The sequence below is a fragment of the Silurus aristotelis genome (genome assembly GCF_946808225.1).
Source record: "Silurus aristotelis genome assembly, chromosome: 5".
NCBI lineage: Eukaryota > Metazoa > Chordata > Actinopteri > Siluriformes > Siluridae > Silurus > Silurus aristotelis.
In genome coordinates, this window is record NC_139578.1 from 10,259,827 (window position 1) to 10,285,011 (window position 25,185).

A 25,185-nucleotide genomic window follows, 5' to 3' on the forward strand; every position below is an offset into this window, starting at 1 on the left:
CCTGTCTGACTAATCATCCACACTCATGGAAAGTTGATTTGGGCCATCACTCTGTGTAGTTGACGTGTCATTAGGACGCATCGTGCGATGCTGGGATGCTTGTTTTTAGGTAGACGGATCTCAATTTAGAAGAAAGTTGCACAGAGCTTGATCGTTATTCGAGCAGCAGTGTATTAAAGCAGCCTGTGAGTGTGAATGTGGGGGCGTCCAGAAGCATGTTTGCACCCGAAATTAGTCTTCCGCACCGTCATCGCTGCCATTATGACGACTTGAAGTGTCTGCCCCCCCACCTGGGACGTTCACAGATTTTTCAGCATCCTATTTATAGTGACCAATTCGGTACCATTTCACCATTCATCATTCTTTCGTGCACACATACACTTTTTTTTTGGATGAATCTTAGTAGAAGGTAATCACCATATATAGGCAGTAGGTGAGAAGTTACAGACTAAAAATGTACAAGATATTTCACTCATGCAGGTCTTAAAACAAATAAAGAAGGAAATCAGGGAGGAGAATCGTGCTGGTTATTTTAGGGGCACAGCTGAGATGGGGATGAGAGCGTTGATGTGTGTGTGTGTGTGTGCGTGCGTGTGCACTGCTTTACTTTACTTCATTCACAAATCAATATGATAAGTCAAAATGCATGGATTAAGGAGCACAAAATACAAGCTTATTGAACTAAAGAACACTAAGACACACACTGACACGCTATGGATGCATATACAGTATATACAAATGAATCCAGTCAGTTAATCAAAAAAACAAAAAAAACAAACAGTTGATAAAATGTGGCAGCAGAACATAGTATAAGTCGCTAAGTTGCTGTACATCTAAGAGTGACATTTAATGCAGTTATCAGAATGGGGAGGAAATGTGATCTCAATGTCTCTACCTGTGGCATGTTTGGTGGTGTCCTATGGACTAGCAGGAGTATTTCATAAACTGCTGATCTCTCCAGGATTTTCACACACAGCGCTCTAGAGTTAGAGACTAGTGTGAGCTGAGAGGAAAAAATGTGGTTATTTAAACTCTTTGCAACCATGCTGAGCAGAAAAGTATTTCAGTATGCACAGCATGTCAAAATGACTCAATGCCAGATGAAGACCTCATGGGGTTCTGTTTCGGTTACCAGGGGGTGGACAATTTAACAATAAAATAATCAAATGTATCATCTATATACAGTCAGATCCATAAATCTATGAAGTCTGGATAAACTTCCTACTTTCTACCATGTATTAGAGATGAAGTTAAATGTGAATATGGCTTTCATAACTATACATTTGTCCACCCCTTTTCAAAGAATGAAAATTAATTACACAATTGCTGCTTTGCTGTTCCATATCCAGATGTGTGATATTACAAAATGATTTCACTTAGTAAACATTTGACTGTTACATTTGGACTATGTTGCAGTTACTTCAATCAAGCCATCATGAGAAGAAGAAACCTGAAAAAACCATTAGAGAGAAAGTAAAAAAAAAAAAAAAACCTTAAGCACGGCCAAATCAATAATTTTGTGCAGTCCTGAAAAGAAAAACTCAGGAACGTTGAGAAGTTCTGTAAGAGCAGTAAACCATTGTGATGAATGACAAAACATTTCTGTGAAAAGGTCTAAACTCAGGAGCAGAATTCATCCAAGTAAATACAGAGGGTTTACCACAATATAAGGTCGGTCAATTATTAATCAGAAAAACAGGAAGTTGAGATTGGAGTTTGCTAAAAGAAAATGTTCTAAAAGCTTGTACAGGTCTTACTGAGCATCACGAATAACCCTGAGTAATGCATTGAAACAATATAGAAATATGTTTTCAGTGTATTTGGTTGTATGTAGTGCATCGAAATGTGTTTTAGTCGATGACATAATCATGCTAAAGGTAGAGGTTGACCGTGTAATCGCCCGGACGATTATTTGTTCTGATTTTTAAAATTTTTTAATTAATCTGCATCGACCGATAGTGCTGCATATTAGTCCGATTAATATGCAAGGCATTTGCGAACATACCAAACAGACTGCAGCCGATTGCAAACTAGCGTGTACATTCTGCGCTTGTGTGAGAGCATATCTCTCCGATACCAGCAGGTGGCAGTAGTCTGTATTCTGCATCCAAACAGGGACTCTGAAAGCGCTAGAACTATAAACATATAAAGCAAGCAGCGACAAGATCCGCTGCATTTGACACGCAGAATGGAGCAAAAAACATCTGAAGCCGTCCGACTAGAGACAACAGTGCTAAACACACAGAAAAAACTAAAGCCGATCAACGTTTAAAAACCACCAAACATTGCGCGATAGCGGACCGTCAGCTTGGTCTTTCCTGTGCTTTCTTTCTTTTGTTCTTATCCTTCGTTCTTAACCTAGCTTTATATAGTTCATTGGAAAAATATAATGCTACTTTTGGAGAGAATGAGAATATCTTATTGGAAGTGCATTGTTAGCAAGCCTTAAACCAGCTGTAGTTTAGGCTAACTAACTCGGGTACCAAAACCTAGTAACAAGTGCACTGGTTTGTCTTGTTTAATAAATGTTTAGGTTAATTTTCTACATCATGTCTTAATAATTATTCGATTTTCAGAGATTGGGGGGATCAGACAAAATAATCGGAATCATATATCGGACACTGGTTGCCCTGGTTTCTAAATATCGACATCGGCCAGAGAAAAACCCATAGCTAAAGGTGTACATCATTTCAGATTTCTTGTTAGAATATAGCTTCACGCACCCAATCAAAACCTTTTAAAAGAACGAAGGATGCTTTCACGCAAAGTCTTCAAGCAGCTTGGTTCGAATGTACAATGCATGTAGATGGCAGAATGCAATTCAGATGTAGATATGGATATGTAAATGTGGATGACCCAGCAACCAAACCTTCAAAATACACCCTCCATTACTCATGCCGAATGAAATTAATAATGACTCATATTTATTGTTTAATATTCACGTGTCCACACACTGATAGAACAAGTATGCATGGATACCTATATCTTATTTACAATAATGTAGTCATATTTAAAAACACCAGTCTTTACAAAGGAGGCATAGTAACAGAGAGCCAGAAGTCCAGAGGGCAGGATAGCAGCACATGTACATGTAGGTGTGTATATGTGTGAAGTGTGACAGGCCCAGAATTAGCATTATGAGCTTTATAACTGTCTAGTTATTTTCTATTTTTTTTTTCTTTATTTTAGATATTATTTTCTATTACTACACATTTATTCTTTGCAATGAGCCTGAACCTAAAGTGACCTGGAACATGTATCAGATGAGACCAAACAAACATATTTGACCGCAATGTGTCTTCTTTGTGGCATTCAAATAAATTTTGGACTAGTTGATGCTTTGATTGATTTGTCCTGGCAGCCTGAAGGTACAAAAAAAACGACCATAGCCGCACATTTTGGCAGTTCACGGGTACAAGTCATAAGTCTGTATGGACAAGTAACTCTAATCCCTCAGTCATTAATATTTGAAATGGTCTACACAGTATCCAGGAGGTATACAATGTACGCAACTTTCTGGTTCATTCCGTTGATTTGTTACAAAAATTGCCAGAATGACAACACGATAGAACATTGTAGTACATCGTATCTCAATACTAAAGGAGCAGTTTGTAATTGTTTAAGCCTTCTGCTGTCTGTGAGGCCAATCACAATGAATCAATGAAACGCTGCTATCTCTAAATGAAATCTATTTACTCTAAAACTAGATTTTGCTTTTGTGAAAAATTGAACTTCACAGTTTCTATAACATATCTTTGACATGATCGAATTATTATAGGTCTATAGATTCATTCAGGCATTACAAACTGCGCCTTTTCCATATTTCCTACTGTTGTTGATCAACGTTGTTGGCAATAATTCTGGACCTGAATCTAGCATTTGTAAAAAGGTGTACAATTTGTCTGTTCGATGCAGTCCATGGCTTTCTGGGTTTGTGCATTACTGCTCTAAGTAGGGATCAGTCTCCCAGTCTGTCTCTTCTTTTTTCTCTTCTCCTTCAGTAGAGTGTTGTCTTTCATGCTCATGATAGCGTTCTCGTTGCAATCTCTGCTGTCCACGTTGCTGGTCGTTCCGTTTGCTGTGATTATGCTCCCGCTCCCTTTCCCTTCCTCCCTTTCCGTGGTGATGGTGGTGGTGATGGTTATGTTGAACAGGCTGATCTTCCTCCTCTTCCTCATCCTCTTCTTCTTCTTCTTCTTCATCTTCCTCCTCCTCTTCATCCTCGTTCTCTTCTTCTACCTCTTCCTCCCCCTGGGTGTGACGTGTATGCGAGTGTGTAGGTGAATCTGAATGTGTGTAAGTGGCATGTGGCTCTGCACATGCAGAGTCTCTTCTCTCCAGCGTGTCTTGCCTGGAGAGTGTGCGTGCTACACGACTGTGATGGTGGTGGTGATGGTGGTGATTGTGGTGTTCGGTCCGTGTGGATGAAGAGCGGTGGTGTATGTGCGGCACTTTTCGCTCGCTCCGTAAGACTTCCTGTTCTTTAGCGGCCTCTTCCTGTGGGTCGTCTTCCTCAGGTTGGTCCAGACTCTCTTGCTTTTGCAGGCGATGGTGGTGACGATTATGGTGGTGGTGATGGTGATGGTCTTCTAGAGAGCTCTTCCTCTCGCCTAACGACTTTTCGGCTTTCTGAGCGCCTCCCGTGCCCTAAATTGGTGAACACATGCACACACATATACTTACACATGCCTAAGTGGTGTATTGCAATATTCACAGCATTTCAGATCACTCTCACTTCAATACAAAGCTTTAAAAGTAATCAGAGTCTACACACATCTACAGTACACAACACACTGGTGGCCCTTTTTTACTGACAAGGTTCTGGTGCTGGAACCAATTCAAATTTTCTCAGTATAAAACAGTCAGGTCATAGCTGATGAAAAATCTGTTCAGTTTTATCATCAAAACGTTTCTGGTCTGGAACCAAGGACCCATTAATGTAATGGGCTTTATAGCTTATTTCATGTTTGAAGACATGGAAATTGCAAGATTACTGTTGGAAATAAAATTGAAATATTAAATACCGTAACACTGAATTAATTTACGAGAGTGAAATAACCAACTGATAGGAAACGAGTTCGATTTTTTTCTGTGTTTAAGCTTATAGGTTTCTACAAACATTCTATTAAGAAGCACCAGCTCCAGCACCATGTCAGCAGGGTTTCTAAAGGTTATAGGTTACGTACATAAGATGAGACCACTGCAAACCAGATCATGTTTCGGTCAACTTTCTCACACTCAGTGGTATGTTTCTGGTTTCTGTGTGTGTGTGTGTGTGTGTGTGTGTGTGTGTGTGTGTGTGTGTGTGTGTGTGTGTGTGTGTGTGTGTGTGTGCGTGTGCGTGTGTGTGTGCGTGTGTGTGTGCGTAAGTATATATATATATATATATATATATGTATATGTAATAATAAACCATGAGTTAAAAAGCTAAACATTACAGTTTTATATACATATATGCATATAAAACTGTAATGTTTAGCTTTTTAACTCATGGTTTATTATTACATGTCAGCTACTTCATGTTCACAAAGTCAGCTGAATTGTAACATTTTTAATTTAGTCTGAATGTAAGAACAGCTGACACTCTCTTCTACTTAATTTTTCTCCACAGCACACCCAGACTCACCATAGACAAAGCTATGCATCTTTAGCCTCCTCAGACTGAACAAAAGCCACAGCAGGCAATAAAGAGATCATTATTTTTAGAATAAAACATGTATTGTCACACATACACACACCCTGTACAATGCTCTGCATAAGTATTCACCCCTGTTGAATACCCACATTTTGGAGTGTTACAACCTGGATCTGAAAAAGACTTCACTGGGATTACGTGTTATAAATCTACACAGAATAACACATAATCCTGAATTTGTGCTTGCTTGTATATATCTCCATTTCCTCATCACTGTGTAACCCCGTAATTAGTTCAAGTGTGAACCGATGCCAACAGAAATTGCATATTTGTTTTAATGGAGTTCACCTTCAATATTAATACACCTGTTCTTGGAAGAGAGTCTGAGAACACCTAAAAACCTCATAACCAGACTAAGGAGCTATGAAAACAAAGGACTGAGACAACAATCTTTAAACATCCAGTCAAAGCAACATTAGTTCCCCATTAAATAACAATTTCTCATATCTCCCTGTGTGGCTTTAAAGTGTAACCTGACCTCAATATAAATACACCAGCCCTGTTTCCCTTCTGTTCCAGAAGTTTTTCTTAGAAAACCTACCTAAACAAACAGCACTGTGAAGAATGTGGAGTTCTTTGAACAAGTCTAAAGCAGCAGTTCGTTCTTCTGAACAAACCTAAAGTTTCAAAGTCAATCAGGGTTTGGCCATAAAAATATGTGAAGTACAATTGAATTCTTTATTAGAAATGGGAAGAAATGTAACTCTGGTAAGAGTATTAAAGCAATGGGTGACTCTAAAGTAGCTGGAAAGATCCACCGCAGATAAGAAAAGCTTTTCACAGGATGGTCCAAACCTCAAGAAAGCTGAGCTTAAAATAACCATGCTGAGTGAAACATTATTGTGTGAAGTTCTGTTTGGATTTCCAAGAGGCATGTAGAAGTGTCTGCAAATGAGAAGAAATGTTTTTTGGTCTGACGTATTTAAAATTGACCCTACATTTGGCAGAAATATTGCTCAACCATTGCGCCCATCCTAAAAGGGAAGCATGGTGGTGGTAGTAGCATGTTAGGAGCTCACATTTAAGACACTTAAATGACGATTTTCCTCTTTGGTGCTTTTGGCCTTTTCTAACTGTCCATGATTAATAATTTTTCCTGAAAAAATTACCAACTGCAATCTATTATAGGCTATTTTTATATATTAATTACTCATAATTAAAATGTATTTCAGTTTCAAACTATAACACTGCAAAAACTAGAAAGGTTCAAGAATGGCTGAATATTTATGCAAAGCATTATAAACACATAAATAATGTCTTGTATCCATTGGTTATGCATTATTTTTTATGAATGGCATTAGGAATACAGCACTGTTTTTGAGATCCCACACAAATCTTCACTCGACGAAATCTTTACCCTTGCCTTGTGTCTTTTCTGTTACTTCTTGTCTGTCTAATGCCTCATTCGTTATCTTTGACAACCTTCTCTTCTACTACAACAACCCTGGACTACCGTCTTGTGTTCTATCTGTCTTGTATTAATTTTCTTCCTTATTTTTTTCCCTTATATGCATTGCAAATTCACCATTCCCTCTATTCTTCTTTCCATCTCATATCCTCAGTATCCCTGGTGTAGGAGTAGGATGAAGTTTTATGAGCACCTGCAGTGGCAGACTAGACAGATCTTCAGGAGCTTCTGATTGGGCAGCAGTTAGTTTGTCTAAGTGAGGATTGGTCGGAGTGCAACTGGCCGGATGTGTGCATTTCCAGTAAGCTTCCAGATAGTCTGCAATGTGCTCACAGGCGTCCTCTAACTGATTCTCATCCAGGATGATGTCGAAAAGATCCTGGAAAAAATACATGGAAAGTAGGGCATAGAAGCGAAAAAAGTTTAATGAAAGATTAATGGGATAATATCAGGGAGAAGGGAAGGTTTGAAGAGGGAGAAAAAGGGAAGAAGTAAAACAATAAAAGTAACTTAATAATGTTTCATTTATATCTCTTATTTAAGCTATTCTGCTTAAGAAAAGAGATTGCACAGTTGGCTACTATTAGAACCGCATATAAAGTTTTTAGAAACTTGAGAGAAGTGTATTGTCTGTTATTGAGTATGGAATTGTTAGAAAGTGTGTCAGAAATAAGGTGGCCCATTTAGGACATTTTTCTACAGATCCATTCAGTATAAATTTTAAATCAAAAGGGGGATTTAAAATTCTCAAAGGCTGTAGCATACATAGGACTTAAAGTTAGACGGGAACATTTAGACTATCCCCTCACACACTCTAGGGGTGCGTGCAATAGATAAAAATAGCATATTTTTGGCCTGGGAAAACCCTTCACATAAACTTTTTTTTCCTACTATATATAGTTGTGAGAATCACAGTCTTTCCTTTTTGAATGCATCTCAACCTGAAATAAAGTTGTAAGCATAAAGTCTGTTTTTATCCAAAAAGCACAATAGGATTTAGCATTTTAAAACAGGTATTGAATACATTCATTCATTTTCATTGTGGCACAGTGAATGGTATCTGAATACAAACCGAATGGAGAAGGATTGTTTTTTATCACTACAGCAAATGTATTGAATATCTATACTGTGCATTCAGAATATTTGACCAAAGTGTGACATTTTTTGTATCATGAAAAAACATTTAGCTTAAATCATCAGGCACAATGACAGGGCTGGGCAGATTTATGCAATGGGATGGAGGCAAACGATACAAAAAAATTCTACATGATTTTGGTGAAACATTGAGGTGGTAAAGCAGTGGCAGTAATATCAATCTTTAACTGAAACTGTGATTTTTTTTAGCTTATCCTGAAGAAACAATAAAAATGGGTTGTCTTCGGGGATCATAAAAAGTAATAATAAAAAAAGAAAAGGCTTAAATCTATCCAATTTTTAAAAAATTTAATTTCCGTTCATGTATGTTTAAGTCAATGTCCATACTCACCGGAGGGCACTGAGCCAGTTTGTCTGCTGCCACCATCTGCACATTGAGGTGTTTTGCCTGAGACTTTCCTCTAGATTTAATTAATCTCTGTAAGACCTGAAAACACACATAAACACAATATCGGTATAAAAATTGCACAGTAAGGGAGTTTTTTTGCCACAGTCACCCATCAGTGATAAACACACATCAATCCCATTAAATATTAAGTTCTTTAAAGCTGCTTTAATACAATGTTCATTGTGAAAAGCGCTATAGAAAAAAACTTGAATTTAAACTTGAACTTGAACAATACCAACATATCACCTATATACATTTCAAGTAATGAAAACTGCCTTTTTAAATTTCTTGTACTATAGTTCTACTATTTCTTCCATCCAGTAATAGTCAGTACATATGACATATAAAATAGATCAAATAGTTTAATTCAGGTCTCGTTGCAGGTATTAATAATTTTACTTCTCTCACAATCACTTCTATTTATGTCCATTTACCCTACCTATTTTATGACTGCAATTTTGCCAGATTATTACTGAAATATCCATTATCTAGTAGCCATACATAGTTATACTATGCAACAGAGACCCATCAAAGCTGATGTAATAGGATAGAAAACTTTAAATTGTTGGCGATATACTTTATGTATGTGTGAACTTGTGCACCTTTGGAGAGGAAATCTTGACGTAAACGATGATTGGTGCAAGTGAAGTCTTGCCCAGCTGAGACGGATGATTTATTGTGTCAGCGTCCAGAACCACCAACTGGAGCGTGCGGGCCAGCTCGAAGATCCTCTCAATCTCACTCTGTACCTCAGCTAATACACATAAAGTAATGTTACACAGCGATTACTACAGTGCATGCTCATGTCAGTAACTTAGTAACATTTCAAGCTCTAATTTATGTGCACTTCTGGACAAAAAAAAAGGCCAGTTACTTGATTTAATTGCTCGATTCTTGCTCATTTCCTGAACTGTGCAAGAATCGAGCAATTAAATCAAGTAACTGAGTTGAAGATAACATTGTTTAAATGATTTGTGAGTTAACTTGTGAAAATTTTGAGCTTTTTGCAGAGAGTGCATTTTTTTTCATTCAGCGTTTACAATCTTCAAACAGTTAAAGGGTATTTTAAAAAGATTTGTACACCCAAACATGTTAAATCAAACATTTTAACCGTTTTAATTATTTGATCGTTGTGAACAAAATGACTACAGTGCAACCGTGATACTCGCAGGGTTACGTTCTATGACCCCTCACAAGTAACAAAAAATGGCGAGGTTTTGTCACCTTTAATGGTTCCTTTTTCAAGGGAAATTGTACATGCACCATACTGTAAACTCACCAGAAATTGTGAATTACTAGTCATAAATGTTTTGTTTACTAATTAATACAATAATACAATAATAATACAATAATAGTTCTTCAAACATTTTTATGTAATTTATTAGTACAAACTCTGAACTTTTGAGCCACTCACAGCTTTCTCGCGAACTATCAGATTTTTCGCGAGTTACTCTTAGTCCGCTTACAAATGAAAAGTCGCGAACTACTGAGGTTGCGACTGTCAAGGTCACGAGTATATAAGTGAATTTCCTGTTTCTAGCTTTTCTCTATACAGTTCCCTGCAGCAAAAAGAAACAAGCAAATGGTGGCACAAACCTTTTGTTTTATTCTTGAACATTTGTCTGACCAATGATTTGTTGTTAATGACATTAAAATGTCTTTCCCCCCAAAACTGTAATACTTTTTATAGTGGGGTCTGCAATTTTCTTAAAATTGTTGTTGAATGAGAAACATTTAGCAAATATATTATTCTTGTACTCAGGACCTCTCAGTACACATTTATTTCATAAAACAAGCCAATATTTTTGGAATTTATTTTACAGATAAAGTCTAAAAAGCCCCAAACTATTGTTTTTCGGACAATTTAAAAACTTGAAGTATTTACATTTGAGTAAAACTGCTTTGGGGCAATGTCTATTCCACAAATATTCTTATATATGTTATATAATGCGTTGTATTTGGTGGCGTTTTAAAGAACTGTGCGTGTGTGTGCTTTGCGTGCTTTTAATGTGTGTGCTCAATGGCGATTGAACAAAAGATTGCCAGGAGTGCAATCAGGAGGTCATGCTACAAGGAATGCCTTTGATCTTAATCATGGCTCACTAATCAAGCCAAACTAACAATCAACAAGCTTCCTGCTTTCTCTGTCTCCCGTTCACACACTTCAGTTCCTGCACCTTTATCATGTGTCCTGACCTCAATATACTTCAGACTTCAAATGATAGTATTACATTATATGTTAATAAAAGAATGCTGCATGTGTTGTACTGCATGTATATACAAACTCAGTATACTGTACAATACAGCCATAAAGTAGTTATTAGCCTGTAATGTATATTTGTATTAATCTAATATATTGATTAATAATTATAACATAGACCCTCAAATAATAATAAATTATAATAAATAAATTATAGAAGGTCTGAGTCACATTATATATATATATAGTATATACTGTTTATTAAGGTTACATGTTCTCATAGACTGACATGTTCTCATAAAATACATTCACTTTTTGCAGCTGTGATGACAGTAACTAGTGGTTGTGGTGTGGGCAGAGGGTCTAATTGTAATATTTTTTAATTAGATTAATTGCACATTGTTTAAAACTTTGCTTAGAAAGTATATATATTTTTTTGCTTCAGTAGGACAGATTTAGTTTAATACCACTTTGCTTTTAAATACTTTTTTTGTACTCAGTGTTGGTAATGTTTAACTATGGAAAAAGCAACTAGAGGACTTGTCCAAAAATTATGTAATGGTTGAGTACCACACAATCATTGTCATGCAAGATATAATCTTTATGTAGACTAGATTTGTTTTCCAAACATCCAAAATAGATACTAGTAGGAAAGAGAGCATACATGGTCCTGGTATATAGTAAACCAGAGACATATACAATTGAAACACTGAGTTACACTAAAAGCCAACATATGATCAGACGAGGTTATCTTTCACCAAATGCAGCAGATAGGTGTTGATTTTAATCAGTGTTTCAGCCCATTGAGATTCAAATGGTCCATGCAGAACTACACTTCAGGTTTGCTATGAATTCAAGTGAATGTGATTTTGTTGAATACTATTTACTACCAGCCAATTCAGTTTTATTACTATTTTTTGTTTGCAAGTTCTCATCAGCCCATATTTGTCCTGCAGGCCTTGAGGCTGACACTTGTGTAATAAAACTCAAAGCCTGTGGGACAAAAGTCAGCATGTCCTACTTTTAAGTCTTGTTTTTAGGTTGTTTAGATATGTCACTTTCGGTACCTTGTGCAAGAAATAAGATGGAACAATGTAAGAAGGCCATTGATCATTTACTATGGTATTTGAGATGCATGCATACATGCTTTATGGACACTTATATGAATTAAAGTGATGCACAATTGGGAATGTACAAAGACAAATGTGGGGCTCAAGGAGCAAGTATGCAAGAACGGTACATTTGCTACATAGACACACTCCCTGCAAACACATGCACTTACCAAGATTGGAGCGTGTGTTGGAGCGTTCAATGATGCCGTGTTTACTGGGGTTATTCAGGACAGATCGCTTGGCTAGAGAAATGTCTGCTGTTACCCGGGTGATTGATATCCTAGGATGAGAGTGAGAAAAAAAGAAAGAGTGTGTGCACAAGCCAATTAGGAAAATGACTTTCTGCAAGAAATAAAATGATACTGCAGTAGGTTCATGCGTAACATGGGAAATAAAATGTACTTTACATTTTTTTTTTTTTTTTTTTCACAAAATGAAAAATTGGAAACAAATATTCTGCACACATTTTCTTTGCAGTCTGCAGTTCTGGTAACTGAAAAACAGTTTAGTCTTTTACGTAAACCAATTTTAAAATACTATTATTGTACTGTACATGATTTGTTTTCATTTTACAGATACCATTACCCCCCCACACACACACACACACACACACACACACACACGCACACGCACACGCACACGCACACGCACACACACACACACACACACACACACACACATAGAGCTGTGTTTTTTGTGTTTTTTTTCTGCACTGCTCTGAGAGGAGGCATCAGTCCTGTTCCGGGAAAACACTCGGGCCAGGAGAAGGCGCAGGCATGCAAGCCAGTCTTGCGCTTATAGTCCAGCATGGCCAATTAAGGCAATGAGACAAGACTATTTAAAGTAGCTCTACACACATACACACACTAATACATAAACTACCCCAAAGAAGGACCAGTCAAGACAGGAGCTTTCACAGAAAGAGACAGAGGAGCACTTTGGGTTAAGCTCTTACCTTCCCTCAAATCTGTGTTTCAGAAAGTCAAATAATGCTTTCTGCATCATGTCTGTCACCTGTGTGTATATATGAGACACAGAATAGATTCACATACATATTTATTTTAGTTATACATCTATTATTATTTATGTATCTATCTATCTATCTATCTATCTATCTATCTATCTATCTATCTATCTATCTATCTATCTATCTATCTATCTATCTATCTATCTATCTATCTATCTATCTATCTACTGTTATTATTATTAAAGATGTTCATGATACATAACATAGTTTCATATGTGCAGTACATTTGTACTCTTTTAATGCTTCTTACTATAGCTAGAGGATAAACCTATATATCATCTGAACTGAGCATCAAGTGCAATACTGAAACCAACACATCGTTGGGAAACTTTGCACAGTTTCACAGACTGCTTGGAAATCCTCTTTCTGCCAAGATGTGTAATGTTTGATTTATTGTTATTGTTAAAAAATCTGACCTCATAACCCTTGAGTGAAGGTCCCACCAGGACCACAGGCCTCATGGAGGGCACCACATCATATGGAGGAATGTGCTCAGTCTGAAGAGTTACAGGAAAACATGTCATTCTATCTCTACCACAGTTAGCCCTTCATGCCCACCCACTCACTCCTATACACGACACACTGACATCGATTTACATCACATTCGGTAAAACTATTAATACAGACCATATACCAGGGTTTAACAATCCCAATTCACTGGACCCCAGGAGCTGCACATTCCTACACTAAACACAACTGATCAAGCTTGTTTGGTACTTAATACTGTGCTGTTTAATCATTTAACCAGTTATGTTGTATCACAAAAATATAAATGTGTAGAGCAGTAAGGTATCTGGTATTGGGATTGAAACCACTGTTGTATTTTGACACCAAATTACAAAAAAAACAAATACCTTTAAATTATTTGTAAAACTTTAGAAAGACTAAAGGAAGACTTTCTGCTTACAGTGTGCAATGTGCTTGATTTCTGGCTAAAAATGTTACACATTGCATTACTGTATAGAAAGCAGACATGTCAATGTAGACCAGCTGATGAGGGTTTTTTTTTTTTTTTGTTATGTATTCAACGAAGCAACGAGTCCACTTCATCAACATGTGCTGAAATGGCAACATTTTAATTAACATTCTGTAATGTAAGATTAAATTTGGTCTTCATTTACAGTTGCAAATTAATCCTCTTAATTAATCTTCTCAGCCTGAAAGTGGAACAGAGGAAGTAGGCTGTGACTGTTGGCTGTATCTATAAAGTTCTCATTTTAGATATGGATGATGCAGTCATCTATAACAAAATAGGATATGATAGTTCAGGCCTTGTTTATCAAGCTGGATATGAATGAATTTAATCATGAAGGAGAATAAGAAAAAAAATTGTTTTATACGTAAAAAAGCAACCTGTTTTTCAGTCATTTTATGTATATAAAGTCTCACAAATGCAAACTTCCTCTGATAGACTTCAAACTGGCCAAGGAACATACATAACAAAGTCTTAATAGTTTATTTATTACTGGTTTGCAGTTTATTACATTTTAATAACTTTGGATTATTAAATGTATAAATATATTAGTCAATTAATTATAATAATAAAATTAGCACCTTACAAATGGAGTTAATCTGTATCTATGGTAGCCAAACTTTTGCAATTCCTGAGCTATATTTTTAGTAAATCTTGCACACTCAGCCATTTAAATGGGCTCGTTTACAGTCGTTTTCTCATTGTTTTTCGACTCACTGTTAGCTTTGCCTTTTAATAACTTTTGTGGCCGTCGCTTCAATGTAAAACAGCTGTGAGGAGCAAATGCACTTTAGATGATCGGCATTTACCAGAATTTGCACATGACTACAAAGCACTTCAGCATTACTGAAGGCTTTGTAAAACTCTCAACAAATTTTTTTGGGACATTTCTTAACTTTGAACAAAAAGATTGATAAGTAAGACCCAATAAATGCAACGAAAATGCTAAAGAAATGATTAACATAACTAACACAAGAACAGGATTTTCTTTGCTGAGCGTGATCATGCTTTATTGTTTTCGATGTGTTCAACAAAACAAAGATGATCACTTTCTTTTTAAATCCATCGGAAAAACAGCTGAACAACACAGATATCACACATTTAAACAAAATGATCATGAAGTACAGGATTGGTATCAATGATACAATCAGTGCATTAAACATTTCACAACAAACACATGTTAGTCAAGCAAGCAAGAATCAAACAAGTATTTTGTAACACAAATGTGAATGGGAACTCGTTGTCTAGTAATGAAAAGGCGATAAAAATAAATCAAACCCCTAACACAGGTCCTGAGGGTATATTCTCTGTATAGCTGATGTACAGCTTTGTAAAGCAGGATTGACTAAACAGACCTTGGGCTGTTTTCGTTTTTACGTTACATGTGAATCTCTTGAGAAAATGAAATGCCCTTGAGCTGAGGTCCCATTCATTGCATCACAAACACACACAGACACACACACACATCTATGTTAAAAGCTACACTCAGTTATAGAGAATGATTAGTGGGGAGGGAATAAAACACACAGCAATGCGGAGACTCCAGTGGGCCTTACAGGCTTCAGGAGACTTTTACATGTCCTTATAGCAGCCTAACTTACCGACTTCAGCTTCTGCTTAGCTGAGAGAGGGAGCAAGCGAGAAGGACAGACAGGAAGTAAAAGCATAAAGTGAAATAGGAAAGCAGAAGAGGATAGTGAAATAGGCCAGAATTTGAGAGAGAAGGGAGGCAAAGAGAGGGATAAAGTCAATTGGTTAGCTAGGCGAACATGCTAATTGCTCATGTGCGGTCATACAGACACAGATGTTGCGTGACAGACAGCTGGGCACACACTGCATGTGGTTGGATTGACGTACGGAGGAGTGAGAAAAAAAATAAAACTAAGCGGGAAGCCCCGCCTCTTGGGTTACCTTCTTAAAGAAGGGCATTCGTTTCTCACGGGTTAAAGTAGATATAACTTGGTTTGGGCTGGCTTTAGGAGAACGCTGCTGGGGAGGAGGAGGAGGTTCAGGCTCCTCCGACTCTAAACCCACAGCATCTATGTCAATGGCTACACACAGATATAGACACATACATACAGTTATATATGGGACTCTGCAAACTAAATACAATGGAATAAGACTCTATGGATCTCTAAAAATAATGTCATCATGCATGTCAATTGGACCCTGAAATTAATAAAAATTATTATAACACTACGACTGCAAATCAAAAAGTCCAAAGTCCCCCAAAAAAAACCATAAAATTGTACAAACTGTATTCTGTACTTTATATAATCTTCCTCACATACGTCAACATAAAAGACTAGGATAACAAATGTATCTGTTAGTATACAAATAGTTACATAGTTAGTTAATTAGTTACAAATAGTTAATTTGTTTACAAATCTAAAAGATACATATCCCAAAGCCTCCTAGCACTAACACTATATAGACAAAGGTGTATGGACACCTGACCATAAGATTTCATGTGCATTTTGAACATCCCATTCGACATGTAGTCCACATTTGCTATTATAATACCCTCCACTTTTCTGGAAAGATGTTCCACTAGATATTGGGGTATTGTTGTGGAGATTTATGCTTCTTAAATCAGGTTCTGGGTAAAGAGACCTGGGGTGAAGCCAGCATTCCAATTTATGGCAAAGGTGTTTACTAGGGTTGATGTTGGAGCTCTTTAGCAGACCACTCAAGAACTTCCACTCCAGCCCATGTAAACCATATCTTCATGCAGCTTAGTTGCACAGGAATATTGTCATGCTGGAACAGGTTTGGGTTTCCTAGCTCAAGTAAAGGGAAAATTCAATGCTACCACATCTAAAGACATTCTATACAACTGTGTGCCTGCAAATTTGCGGTAATAGATTGGGGAAAAAAACACATATAACTGGAAATGTTTGGTGTCCCAATACTTTTGTCACTATATATTTTTTCATTCATCTTTAGTTGATCTCAAAAGATCAGGAACCTCTGTAAGTAGAAAATACACACTGGATTCCAAGCCATCACAATAATTGTATCAAAAATCAACCCAGAGTATCTAAAAAGATAACATTGTGTTGTTTACATTTAGAGAAAAGGGTTATTCAAGCAGTATTTAGGCTTCGTTGTAGAAATAAAGATTTGTTTCCAATGTTTTCTAATAATGGAAACTGTAAGCAAACTACTGTGAGGTTCTACTGAACGTCTTTGAGGATTCTCCCATTTGAAGAATCATGAGGAAACCAGCAATTCCAACTAACAAACTACTAATCTTTGTTATAAGTTTTTTAAGTTTTTAAAGCTGTTTCATATTTGTATAGTAAAGAATGTGGTAAACTACACTCATGATATAAATAGACTACAAAGTTTTTCAGTTTCCAGCTTCACTTTTTCTTTTGTATGCTACACTATTAAAGTAAATAATGTGGCCTGCCCAATTAATGTACAATAATCTGTGTATCTGTGATCTGAAATTAGAGTGCATAGCATGACATTTCTTAAAGATGAACAGGGGTTGCTATAGCCACATTAGCGTACAGTTGTTCTCTTTCCATTTTTAACTCCAGCATGTGGTGGTGGTCTGATGAAACTACCTGAGTGCGATTGGATAGTGATATGGATCCCATTAATCTAAAACACTGCAATTGGTCCCAGTGGATTTCAGTATGACATGGTGAAAGGATTTTAAAATGTATTTAATTAGAAATGTATTTTATTTTATTTTATATATACAGCTACATCAAAAGTCAGCTATTCTACATATGCTACCTCTAATCCTACTCAAAGCACACACTATTACAAAATGGAAGAATGTGACAAAAAAATATTGTCATTTTATTATATATAAGTTTTTATTTATACATCATCATTCATATTGCCTGGTTAAGTATATATAAGAATGCTTGCTATCATTTAGTTGGAAACCATAAAGACTATGTAACTATAAATCCATCCTAAATTTTTACACTACATCATGATGATGAACGTATGAAAGATAGAAAAAGTAACTAACCTGAGGAAGGAGGAGTAGATTTTCGAGAGCTTGGGACAATATCCCCTAAGCTGGACAAGGAGTTAGCCCCCAGTTTGCTACAGAGAGAGAGAGAGAGAGATAGAGAGAAGATTATTTGTGACAAAGATAGCAGGTGACATTTCAGTAGTGCAAAATATGTGTACATAAAAAATAGCAGGTTTAATTTAGTATGCTGTCATTTAGACCAGTCATCTTGTCTTGTATGAGTGTTTGTGTATGTGTATGCGCATGCCTGGGGTGGAATTTGCTCTGTTTGTTTCGTTGCTCCTGGTGAATGCGTAGATTTTCTAACTTCACTGGACTGGGGATAAAACCAATCTCACATCCTTCCTTTACTAAGCGGCCAATCCACCAGTCATTACTGAATTTCTGCCAAAAGCACATAAAGAGGCAATAAATCAGCATCATCATTATACCATCATGTCTTCCATCAGCTCAATAAACATGCACTTGCAAACCGTTAGCACTGCTTTAGTTGCACAGTGAATTAATGTGTGTGTGTGTGTGTGTGTGTGTGTGTGTGTGTGCGCTTATTTATTACTGACCTCTTTTACATGTAGGAAATCTTTAGCCTCAAATGAAATGGCCATGCCAGGCACGGGGACATCGTCATCGAGGGAAGGACTGTAGCTAACATTTGTACGAACAGCAAATGCTACAGGTTTTGTCTGCTCAGGATAAAGTAAAATAAAATAAAAAATGAAGAGAAAGAAGAGTCTTCAAGTGAGGACCAATGTAAACCCTCTGATTGGAAAAATATGCAAATGGTTTATTAAAAAAATATACAAATTAGAGATTTTCACACTAAAAATTCACGTTTTACACGTTCCATACATCAAACAAAAACACACTTGAAGCAATTAGTCTTACATATGAATAATCTTTCTTATTCACATATTTGGCATGTCAGGAACCATGATTGAATAAATATTGCACACAGGGCAGTTTAAAATAAGCCTCAGTATCACTAAGTAAATCCTTCTTGGCTGTTTCAAGCCTCCTGTGACACACAGCGGCAAGAAAACATTAGAAAGAAAACTGCAGTTGGTGTTTTCTTTTTACCTTAAATGCTAGCTGTGACTTTCTGTGTGTATGTTTATGTGTTGTACAACAAGACAATAACCTTAAGTATATATCCAAAATCCTATTGAACTGCTATGGGAACTGAAATGAACTGGATTGCAAGGTCAGAAAGAATTATCCAACTAGTGAAGAACACCTTCAGCATCTTTTACAAGATGCTTGGCAAAGTATTCAGCTGAATGTCTTGAGATACTGACTGTCCGAATGCCAAGAGGGTGTAAAGCTGTTAATAATGATAAGGAAGGATTTTTCAATAAAAATAAAATAAAACATCTGTACTAATGCATTTGTGTGGTCAATGTAAATATCTATACCTTTAAATTAGCTTTTATTTTTGTATGTCTGTTGCTATGCATCCTAAACTTTCTTTTTACATTATATAAGTTTATAATGTTCCTTTACCTCCACTGGGATTAACAGCAAGGTTTAAAGGCAATGACAACCCGGGGTTTAGTGCAGTGTGGGAAAAAACATCCATTATGTCCCTATCTGTTATTCTACCCCCACCACTTGACCATAATACCCTGGTTACGCTGTTACTATTACCTATGGCAGGGATCATCTTTTTCACAATTAGCCCTTTTTTTTGGCCAAACTCACCAAACTACACATAACAGTGAGTTATTACTTTATTGTTTCAACAAGTTGAACCTGATGGGTTATAAACAAATCTGCCTCAACAACCATTTACTAATAAGATTCAATACCTGTGGCCTGCAACCTACTATAAAATGGTAAGAATTCATATATAAAAGAATACAGCATATGTGTTAACAAAAGTCTTGATTAGTGTACTACATGATTGCTTACTTTTGTGTATGAGGCTACTGCTCAATGCTAGTACGTATTTATCTGCTAGAAAGCCTGTCATGCGAGTGGGATTTTAATATTATATAATTCATAATCTCATCATTTTATGTAACAGTAGACAGACCTGTCAAACCATATAATCATAACAACCAAGATAGACTGAGAGACACTGCCTTCGAAAACGTTATGACAGTTTTGCTGAAAAATGACAACATGCATGCATGATTGAAAGGTTGAAATTATACGTGGGCAGAATTTTAATTTTTTTTACTATTTAGTAAGGAACTTCTTCAGAAAGCTACTTCAAGGAGCAACAGTGTCATTGCTGTGTAGGAATGGGCTTTTTTTAGTCGGTGTGTGTGTGGCTAGACGCCATTGTGCCTGCTCTAAAAATAGAACTCAGTCAGAGGAACCGGGGGAGGCTGACTCACTCATGAGTCATGAGTGAATGCTAACATTTATGTTATCAGTGCTTGTGAGCACTAACTAACACAACACAATGTGAAAAGTCAAGGAACGAGTCGAGATAGGCTAATTGGGAAGAATTTCAAAAGCCGAGGGCTATATCACTATACTTCAGGAAATTGAGGAAATGCAGTATACTAAATAAAATAAATAAAAAATCACTGTGTGAATTGTAGATATATTGTGATGCATTTTTGGGTGGATTCCAGACAGTATTGGTAGAGCTGATGGCACAATTTACCAGGTGCTTAATCTAATCTAGTATAGAGCTAATAGCAACATTGACAACATGACATCTACATTAAATACCTTTATGACAGTTCTACTTAAACAAGGATAATAGGTGATATGACATTTCATAAAAGCAAAGCAAATCTTTTTTTCCCCTCCTGCAGTAGACCAGTATTATTATATATTACTATTTTATATTTCATTGCCTCACTCGTTAGCATTGAAACAGATGGGTAAACACAAATTCTGATGGATCGGTGGATTATGTTCACTATAGCAGCTGTTCGGCAATCAAATTCGATTAAAAATAAAACTAAAGAATGCATTAGTTACATGTGGTGTGGTTGAAAATGAAATTGCAATGAAACTATTGACAAATTATTAACATCGTTTTAGAGCAAAACATGCTAAAAGCCAGTGAGGTAAACCCCCCTCCCCAGCTTCACCACTGCTACAGTTACAGGAACACAATGCAGGTAGATTTATGCACATGCATACTAAAACCATAAGGCATTGATCTCAGTGCAATAGGGGTAATGCTTATATAAGATATATAGACAGATGCTACAGATAGTAATCCTTTGATATATTAGCTTTTTGTATTATATTTTTTTGGCCATAAAACACAGCAGTAGCACTGCCAACATTAAAAGCATACTGTTTCAGAAAACAGATTGACAGATTGAGACAAAGACAAAAAGCAGAGTGATGGAGTTTATAGGAGCAATATGTCTGCATCATAGTGAGAGAAACACTTAAGTAGGTTAAGATTTATTGCTCTTTTTAATTTTCTGGCGTTTCAAATTTCCAGTCATAGGCTTTATTCCGACTGCAGAATTCTCACGGGTGTGTTGGCGTAACCAGCACACCGATCCATCAATAGCGTCGGCTCATTCTCAATGCGGCAAATGTTTGTGGAAGACATAGAAACCAGAACGGCAGAATTTCCACATCACTGCTGTGGCACAGAGCACATTCTGAGATAAAAAAAAAATAAAAATTGATTTAAAAATAACAAGAAGGACAACAGAAGAAAATGTGAGGGGAGACTTTGAGAATATCAATTTACAATCCATTTCACATAAATGAAATTAATTGAGACAAATAAATGCAACTAGAGAAAGCTGTATGGTTGAAATGGCATTATTGCCTCATTCTCATCTGAAAATGCAGAGTAAAACTGAAGGCTTAGTGGGAAAAGCATAAAAAAAAACCTTGACGAACATGCATTATAAAATTTGACTGAATGTTATAAACCACTGTAGTTAGAAAATAAAGGGGGGAAATCTATTCCCCCTTAAATGTCCTTGGAGCTCAGAGTGGTTGTCGCCAGTGGAATACATAAATCAAGAGACTGGCAGAAAGATGTCAAATAAGTAAAGTTAAATGCATTGAGAGGGGAGAGATAATTCGCTTGGATGCAGTATACTTTAACATATAGTTAATTTAACTGTGTAAAATATGTTGCTGTGTGTGTGCATCAGAGGTGGGAAGTAACGAAGTACAAATATTTCGTTACTGTACTTAAGTAGATTTTTTCGGTATCCGTACTTTACTCCACTATTTATTTTTTCAGACAACTTTTTACTTTTACTCATTACATTTTTACACAAATATCTGTACTTTTTACTTCTTACATTTTTAAAACAGACTCGTTACTTTAGTTTTAATCCATTGATTTGGTGAAATATTATAAAAAAATATTTTTTTTTATATTCACGGCGTGCCGATTTCAGCTGAACAACCGATTTCCTGTCATTGTGCGTTCAATCCACTGGTGTATAAAGTCCTGAATCTCACTCACCACAGAAGTCAGTAAGAAGTTTGGGGTTAATGTGGATGAGACAGAGGGAGTCAGTGATGTAAACATGACTGAGAACAGACACATTCCTGATCATCATCATCTTTTCTCTGCTTGTGTTCTATATGTGGATCTTCAGCCTGGACACATTCATTAGGTAACAACATTTTTATTAGTTTTGTATTTATATATATATATTTGGATGTCAAAATTCAAATGATTTTAAACGGCACGAAATGTTTTCCTTTCTTTACTTAGATATAAAATAAATACATTAACTTCAGATAAAAATATTTTTAATCAGTAAACTTTTGTTTTATTTCTGAGTCTCAAGTCAAACACCAATATCCGCCATGATTCTTACAATTTACCCTCTGGGTGGCGTTTTGTGGGTTTTCCCCTCATAATGGCGACACAAACTTAAATTACTGTCTTTATTGATCGTACAGATAAAAACAATACATCATTTAAATCTGTAAAATGTCTATAATTTTATATACATATAAAAGCTTCCTGACTTGACTTGAAGAGGTGCATTTTCTCCGGTATCACCTCATTAACTGTCCGTGTGGAAACATAGCAAAGGCTCTAAATGATGTCCACACGTCTCTGCACTGATATAGCCTTTATATTTAATCACATGCTGTACATATGATACATGTTTAACACCTCCAACAGGAAGTGGCTATATCTCGCTATATTTGTCTCTCTATTTTCTCTATCTAATTGTCTCTGTGTCTCTTTTAGTAAATGTCTCTGTCTCACTGTATATGTCTCTCTCTTGCTGTCTCTCTATTTGTTTCTCACTCTTTCTAAAGCTGTGTCTGTGTCTCTTTGTCTTTGTCTCTGTCTTTCCTGCTTATTTACATGTCTAACAAAGTTTTGAGTTTTGAAGTAATGCCATTAGTGATCTATGATGAAAGACCTCCCTGGTTCGATTCTTACCTCTAGTTTCATATTGAACATTATAAGAAGTTTTTAAAAACAGAACAATGAAAGATCATTAAAATTGGTTGCTGGCAAATCATGGTATATCAGTAGTGCAGGTGTTGGAGATGTGGTTCTTGTACCTGAGTCACTTCTCATAGACTTCGAGTTACTGAGAGAATGTACAGGAAGGAGAAGTTTTGACCCGCTACCATCATGATCTAAGAGAAAACACTGGTCTCCTAACTATAGAAAAGCCAAGAGTCCAATAAGCAAAGGCTTGTTTGTCTCTCCTGTGTTGGTGTAATGGTCAGTGAAGTGGTTGCTGCTATCTGACTCACCCGGTTCGATTCCTACCCCTTAGCTTTTTTTAAATTGTTTAAAAAGTTTTTAAAAAGAACCAAAAAAGTTCCTAAAAATCAGGTTCTTGCAGGAGATCCTGTGGCTCTATTGGAAGAGCTTTACCTCTGAGTTGAGAGGTTGCCGGTTCAAACCCCCGGCCAGTGCTCAAAGTTAAGAGTGTGGAAGGTGTCAGAAATGGCTGCGTGGAAGGTTGGATGTGGTTTCGAAGGGTGTATCCTCAAGCAGGGGGGCAATATCCGGGCATCTGCCCCCCCCCCCGTTGTCTGAGTAGCTGAAAACAAGGGGTTATGAAGCAAAAACATTCAAAAAAGTATTGACTTAGTTTTGCATATATAGGGAAAAAAAACCTATCACCCTCACTTTTTCTGAGGCTGTGAAGGAGCCAGTATTCACAGCCTTTGTTTAGGGTCAACTACATTTTTGCTCACCAGACACTACTTTCCACAGAGATTACCCAGTGTGGGGACGAGCCAGATTCGAACCAGCAACCTCTGAGCTCAGAGGTGAGGCTTTTATCACAAAGCCATCAACTCCATGGATACATGGATACATGGATACATGGATACATGGATACATGGATGCATGGATACATGGATACTAAATGCATGGATGGATGTGATGTGATGTGATAGCCTAGTGGGTTAATGTCAGTATCCCCACAAGGATGAGTTTGAGAGTTTGATTCCTGGTTGCTGTGTTGGTAAATAAAACTTCTGGACCTTGTCCCCTCTGAAAACATTTCAATTCTCTTCTTTCTGTGTTGGATTAATTTCTTGATTTCCTGGTCTTTAACGAAAGATAACTCCACCAAAAAAAAGCACTTCTGTGGTAGCTCAGTGGGTTAAGGCTTGTGCCTGAACATGGTCCTTAATATAGTCCACGCTGGTGATAAGCTTTCAAAGCCAGTCCTACATGCCTTCTTTCTTACTGCGCTGGCATGAAACAAAGTATGAACCCTCCAAAAAGCACACATGCTTTTCAGCAGGTGGTCGCTCAGTGGTTTAAGGCTTGTGCCTCATCTAAACATGCTTTCCAGTCTGATCTCTTCCATGGTTGACTGGGTTAAGGCTGGTACCTCGCTGATGGTGAGGATCAGGGTTTGAATCCTGCTTTCTGCCTGCTAGTTGCGATGTAGGTTATGTTCCTGCTCCCTAAATCTTTCTTTAGCTTTATATTTTTGTGTTGTGTTTTTGTTTTGTGTTAAATTCTTGTGTTGATGGTTTGAAAAGAATGATAGACCTGCTCTAATCAAGCTTCCCATGCTGTTTTTTTCCTGATGGCTCAGTGGGTTAAGGCTGGTACTTTGCTAATGTTGGTGGTCAGGGTTCAAACCTGGCTTTCTGTCTGCTAGTCATGAGGAAGGTTAAATTCCTGATTCCTACATCTTCATATTCTTGTTTTGATGGGTTAAAAAGTAAGATAGACCTGCTCTAAACAAGCTTCCTAGCTTGTCCTTCCTGATAGTTCAGTGGGTTAATGCTGGTGCCTTGCTAATGGTGTGAATCAGGGTTCGAATGCTGCTTTGTCCTTGC

At 36.8% G+C, this 25,185-nt stretch overlaps 1 protein-coding gene across 8 annotated transcripts in view; it reads right to left on the bottom strand.

Annotated features, from left to right (window-relative positions):
• Nucleotides 1-2,902: 2,902 nt before the first annotated feature.
• cacnb2a (calcium channel, voltage-dependent, beta 2a) overlaps nt 2,903-25,185 on the bottom strand; it is a 78,231-nt gene continuing 55,948 nt past the window's right edge. For 4 of the 8 annotated variants that reach the window (XM_083541987.1, XM_083541991.1, XM_083541989.1 and 1 more), the window contains 11 exons: nt 18,519-18,641; nt 18,206-18,342; nt 17,953-18,029; nt 15,870-16,009; nt 13,402-13,482; nt 12,914-12,972; nt 12,129-12,238; nt 9,249-9,400; nt 8,590-8,685; nt 7,297-7,482; nt 2,903-4,647 (listed from right to left, as the gene is read on the bottom strand). In XM_083541987.1, the coding sequence (XP_083398113.1) occupies nt 3,940-4,647; nt 7,297-7,482; nt 8,590-8,685; nt 9,249-9,400; nt 12,129-12,238; nt 12,914-12,972; nt 13,402-13,482; nt 15,870-16,009; nt 17,953-18,029; nt 18,206-18,342; nt 18,519-18,641 (1,869 nt within the window). In that variant the 3' untranslated portion in view covers nt 2,903-3,939. Of the gene's footprint in view, nt 4,648-7,296; nt 7,483-8,589; nt 8,686-9,248; nt 9,401-12,128; nt 12,239-12,913; nt 12,973-13,401; nt 13,483-15,559; nt 15,580-15,869; nt 16,010-17,952; nt 18,030-18,205; nt 18,343-18,518; nt 18,642-25,185 lie in introns of all 8 variants that reach the window. The other 4 variants (XM_083541990.1, XM_083541994.1, XM_083541993.1 and 1 more) reach the window with 1 other exon arrangement.